Genomic DNA, 5,866 nt, shown 5'->3' with positions numbered 1-5,866 from the left:
TGTGGGGGATGCAGAACAGCTGCATTATTAGACATTAGGCCTAAGAAATGTCACCTACATCTGTTGTGCTAGAGTAATGAATATGGGACTCCTGACTCTATGTTTAGTGTCACTCCACTCCAATGATGCTGATAAATGGGTAATTTGGTTAGTTTGGAGCAACAATGGTGGCCCCTGTATCGTAACATTGAAAGATTTTTTCTCGTTAAGCTGACTAAAAGCTAGTACGTTCGGAATAACAGAGACCTTGAGATTCCTCGGCGCCTTGACAGTTGCCTTGTATATGGAATTTTTAAGGCCCACATTTGTAACTGTCCTATGAAAGACGATGTTTATACTAGTGTTAGGGTTTTGAAATTGATAATACATGGATGGGTAATTTAGGGAATCATGTCCTCCAATGTTAGGGACACTTGCACAATCGGTGTTATCTTCAGTAAACAAGCGTAGAGTTGTCCCACTGTAGCCCTCTTCGCATAGGAAGCGGATGTAGTCAAACTTTGACATGTCATAGATCAAACCGGGGTGCAGTGCGCTAACAGGGTCAATCTGGCCAGCACCATAGCCTAACTCAGCAACAGTAGCCTTGATTCTCAATTCAGATGCTGATCATTAATCAAGAAGCAAAATATAACACTCATGAAGAATACTAATTTTTCATATTATAAAAGTTATTTTAGGGAAATATGAGATAATATCTTGATCAATGTGTTTATATAGAAGGAAGACAAATGTTAAGATTATTACAAACTTTACTAACAGAGGTTTACAAACTAAAGTGACAATATGAATTTCATTGGTGCAACTTTAATAACCAATAAATAAATATTTAAATTACTATTTTGTGAATAATGACACTTCGGTTTAATGTAAGGGTTATTTAATAAAAATTGTGGTATCTCTAACATTACTCATAAAATAGATATCAAACATTTCTTATTAGAAAGTACTCCTCTCCATTAATCATGGAGAAATTCTATTTCATAGTTAAGATTTTATTTTTGAATCAAACAATTAACAGATTGTCGTGTGATATTGTATACATATTAACATGACTAATATTTATTCTAAACCAATTGACATATTAACCACATTATTGGTAAACCATTAGCAATGTGATGGCCCTGGAGAATTTGAAATAAACACTAACGACCTCTTATTGACTCCATTCAAATGGTGGATCTTGTAAAATGGAACTAATCTTTAACATATCATGAGTTAAAATGGGAGAATTTCAGGAGACTAACCAGTTGTCATTAGGGCCGATTTGATTGCAGAAGGAGACCAGTTAGGGTGGAATGTTTTGATGTAGGCAACGGCTCCAGCCACATGAGGGCAAGACATTGAAGTTCCAGACATTAAAGTATACACATCAAACCGATCGTCGCCAAGAGTTCCAGTCATTGATGAAAGTTTAGTGTAAGCAGCTAGTATATTTACCCCAGGTGCCACAACATCCGGCTGCAAATTAAACATAATTTAAAACATTAAAAAAAAAGTACACAAATTTATGCCTAGAATGATTGGCAATCATTGCAAAAGGTTACCTTAAGTAATGTGCGAGAGAGCATGGCCGGACCTCGAGATGAAAAGGAAGCCAAAAAGGGTGCCGCAGCATTGGGTGCTGTTTTGGACTTGTATATGACAGCCTGAGGGAATCTGAAAATTTTACCAATGAAAAAAAAAAACATAAAGAATGTTAATATATCAAGTAATATTTTAATTAATAGAAAACTTACCTGTTATAATGAACCCCAAATAAGGTATATATAGAAATATACTCTAAATTGGTCACAACAAAAAGAAAAAGGAAAAATCTAATCAATAACAACTCTCCTAGCCCATTATGGGGGGCATTTTGTATAACAAATTTGATTCCTCTTACTTACTTGGTTGAGTTGACATATGCAAGAATTTTGTCACCAAAAATAGAATCAACATAGGTAGCAGGGATAGCAGATATAAAGCTCGTATCTCTCTTCTTTTGGAGAGATACAATCGCCCCGATCCCACCCAAACTCTTAATGTAACTAAGTCTTGCTCCTCCTTGGCATAGCACAATCTTCCCATTGACCTTTTCCCGATCAAGACTCCCTTCATCACAAAACCTGCCCAATTCTTTAGTTGATTAGTGCTACTAATATATATATATATATATATTTGAACTGTGCTACTAATATTAATAGTCTGAATATATAAATCATGAAATAGAAAATATTGAAGTAGAAAATGCACTTTAATTACCAGGGAGTTGAATCTTTTGATAAAGTACTATTGGCTGCTATTGCCGCGGTGGTTAGAGGGTACATCTTCTTGTTTGGTGAAAATGTGTTGATGGAAAGTCCCTGTTATTCAATGCACTAGTAAATACAATGATTATGATCAAATGAAATGAAAAGGCATCATGTTCACCATTGCGCACCCTTGGTGTGGTGGTCACTCCACAAGTATAAGTGCTTATATGGGGTGTGGTGGGCAAGGGCCAAGGTTTAAGTCTCCAGGACGGAGCTTCACACACATATACACTAAGCACTCCTTTACTAACTTTATCCAAAAAAAAAAAAGAGCGCTCCTTTACTAAATATTGTGACATTCAAAATGAGTCAAGTTGTTTTATATACGATCATCTCCATTTAAAATGTTTTAAATCTTGTAACTTTATACATGGTTAGATAAAAAAATAAAAAAATAAATTCCATCCATTTCCAGTGAAATGGAAAATAATCATGTTCTTAGACGGAAGCACTCCTTTTCTAAGAAAGGCCATCATATTTGATACCACAAGTTGCTTTAGGATCATCTCCATTATGAAATATTTTCATATTATATAAATCTAGTCCTATATCATTTAAAATTTTAACAGTAGAAAAACTTTGTACACCGCCCCGAATAGAATGGAAAGACTTACAGTAGTTTCTATTCCATTTCCAACTTTAACCGGAGTCAAAAACTGCCTATCTAAGCCAGAAGCACCAACAGTCATTATCCAAGGAGCTGTGTTCTGCACTGTATACAAATCTGGGCCGCTATTCCCTGCTGAACATGCTGTGAAAATTCCCTTCTTCATTGCATGAAAGGAACCAATTGCAAAGGAATTGTCAAAGAAGCTATTTGATTCCCCACTGATAGATATTGATAGCACGTCAACTCCGTCATCAATGGCATCATCCATTGCAGCCAAAAGGTCTATATCACTGCAACCTTTGGGCCAACACACCTTGTACATTGCAATGCGTGCTGATGGAACCCCACCTCGAGCTGTGCCTTGGGCTAAACCATATAAGCTTGCACCTGCTATTGAGGCACCTGCTATGGTGGATGAAGTGTGAGAGCCGTGGCCTTCTTCATCTTGTGGGGATGGATTTGGATGGCGTGTGGCCGGGTCGTTGTTGTAGAACACTGCACCTATTACCTTGCTGCATAAAATGGTGAATAGCTTGGAAATTAAATGAGAACTCCGTGCATGTAGAGAAGTATTATTTAAAATTCATTTTCATCTTGAGTAATGTTAAAAATGGATTTTTTTTTTTTAATTGTTGGTATAATCTGCAATGATTAGAATAAAATCACTTTCATCTGGATCTATTAGACATACTTTTTATTGTGCACCACCATATTAACCATTGTGAAAAAGAAGGTTGTAAATTCAAATATTGTGTCACTAGTCAAAATATTTTGTGATTGGCCACAATTGAGGAGAAAGATTGAGATCGTTTACTTGTTGCAACCAGTGAAGTTGCCTGCTACTTGGCATCTACCCTTCCATTTTGATGGTGGAGGTCCCAGTCCATTGTCGTTAAAACTTGGAGCATCCATATAAATTCCTAAAAAATAAGAGGAAAAAGGAAAGATTATGAAATTTATCAAAACTATTCCATGTAATAAGGATAAAGTCAAAGCTCTTTGAGAAGTCTTAATTTATTACCTGAGTCTAATACACCAACAATAATATTACTTTCAATTTGATGATTTCTCTTCAATGTTTGAGGCATTCTTAAGATATCCCATGATCTTGTTGTATGAAGTTTCCGTATTCTACTAGGAAATACTGACACCACATTTTCGTTCTCTGTAAAGGATGCATATATGTATATAAATTACATAAGACAACCACCCCCAAGAGGGAAAATATATATATATATATATATATATTTTGTAACATGATGTTTTTAGTGTGCACGGTGCACCTCGTAGTTTTTGAACTTCATCTGGCAATAGCTTTGCGGCAAATGCATTAAAACTCTTCGTGTAGCTATGTATTTTGGACTGTTGGGCAGTACTAGCACTGTAAAACAACAATACTTGATGGTTTAATTGTGTACCCAAATGTTACAATATGTTGCATGCGCTGTAATGTCATATTATATTATATATATATGGATTATACACTAAAAACTAATTTTATATGCATAGAAAAGCCTAATGCTATACATATTGATCGGTTGCTAACAATTATGGAACCATCCCCCACCACTAAATCTTTGACCCATGTATGGATTAAACTCTACACAATTTATTTTCCTTAAAAATGAAAACCAAATCAAGACATTGATTTCTATAGAAAATCTTGGGACTAGTCAACAAATCAAGGGTTTGATTGCTAGAAAAAATCATGGGATTAGATTCCATTATTGTAATGTACCATCATGAAAGGTGTATGAGAAAATGTAGTGTTTTGGGCTCTGGTCTCGTAGATGTAAGCTGTCAAGCTGAATCATGGAAACGCTAATGTTTTCTTTCTTTTCTATATATTTTATTTATAAATTTCTATATGAACTATTCCATGTATAAATTACAACCAAAAAACAGAACTATTTCCTGTAAGAAATAAAAGGAAAACAAGTATTGTTTAAAATTGAATATGTGTAGATGTAAGCATGCAATGTGTAGGGACAGCAATGTGTTTGTGCCTAAGGCCAAGATTTTAAGTGGCTTTTTTTTATATATTTAAATATTAATTAAAATAATATTAATTTATTTTTATATAATTTTATTTCAAAAATTTTCTTAATATGGGAGAGTTTTAAAAATTAACTTTTATTAATTGAGTCCATTTTTGGTGCCTTGATTTTTATTTTTTTTGGAAAGGTAGGAATATCTTAACTGAATATATTCTACTGGGTAATGAAGGGGGCTTTTTTTAATTTGAAGCCTTTAGGTCACTACCTTAATTGCCTATAGTGTTGAGCTAATCCTAGCAATATTTAGATATTTAGTCATCCAACTCACTCTTGAATTACTGAAGAAAGGACGTTGTGTTGAAGATCAGCGGCACTGGTTTTTGACCGCAGTCCCTCTCCCTCTCCCTCTCCCGTAGCAGCAGCACTGGTTCTTGACCGCGGTGTCTCTCCCATATACACAATGTAAGCCTATGTGATAATGAAAAATAAATTTATGATTAGTGAATGGAAATTATAAAATTTAAATAATATACTTAATAAATATGTTCATACAAATTATAAAAATATATTCACCTTTCTAAATGTGTCACCAGAACCATGAGTGAATGACCAATGAAACTGCATAGCCAAAAGGAAGAGGGTGATCATAAAAGTTCGAACCATTTTTGATTGCATGCGATACTGCTCTTCTCCGGCTTTCAATACTGCTCTTCCTTTCTCTCTTGCTCCTATATTTATAGTCAGATTTTTTCTTAAAACATCCCTAGTTTTTCTTATGTGTGTTTCTTAATTTGGTGGAAATTTTCGTGCTAAAATGCAATCTTTGACTTTTTCCAATTTTCAGTTAGATTACTGCATAGACCAATTGCAAGCAAAGGTGTTTAGATTTAACTTCATTATAATTAGTTACAAACGGTTTCCTTATTAGCCTTTTTAGCTGTTAAAACAGAGACTAAAGACTGAAA

At 34.5% G+C, this 5,866-nt stretch overlaps 1 protein-coding gene across 1 annotated transcript; it reads right to left on the bottom strand.

The window, feature by feature from the left end:
* Positions 1-5,590, bottom strand: LOC115979489 (subtilisin-like protease SBT4.15). Its single transcript, XM_031101575.1, has 11 exons — positions 5,475-5,590; positions 5,230-5,369; positions 4,188-4,285; positions 3,926-4,069; positions 3,719-3,824; positions 2,909-3,416; positions 2,245-2,345; positions 1,890-2,108; positions 1,548-1,659; positions 1,248-1,461; positions 1-605 (listed from the first exon to the last, which is right to left on the bottom strand). Exons 1-11 carry the CDS (start codon positions 5,574-5,576, stop codon positions 55-57), a joined length of 2,295 nt encoding a protein of 764 aa, XP_030957435.1. The 5' UTR covers positions 5,577-5,590; the 3' UTR covers positions 1-54.
* Positions 5,591-5,866: the final 276 nt, after the last annotated feature.

Source organism: Quercus lobata, chromosome 1 (assembly GCF_001633185.2).
Source record: "Quercus lobata isolate SW786 chromosome 1, ValleyOak3.0 Primary Assembly, whole genome shotgun sequence".
In the NCBI taxonomy this organism is placed as follows: Eukaryota; Viridiplantae; Streptophyta; class Magnoliopsida; order Fagales; family Fagaceae; genus Quercus; species Quercus lobata.
This window is presented reverse-complemented; position numbering and strand designations above follow the sequence as displayed.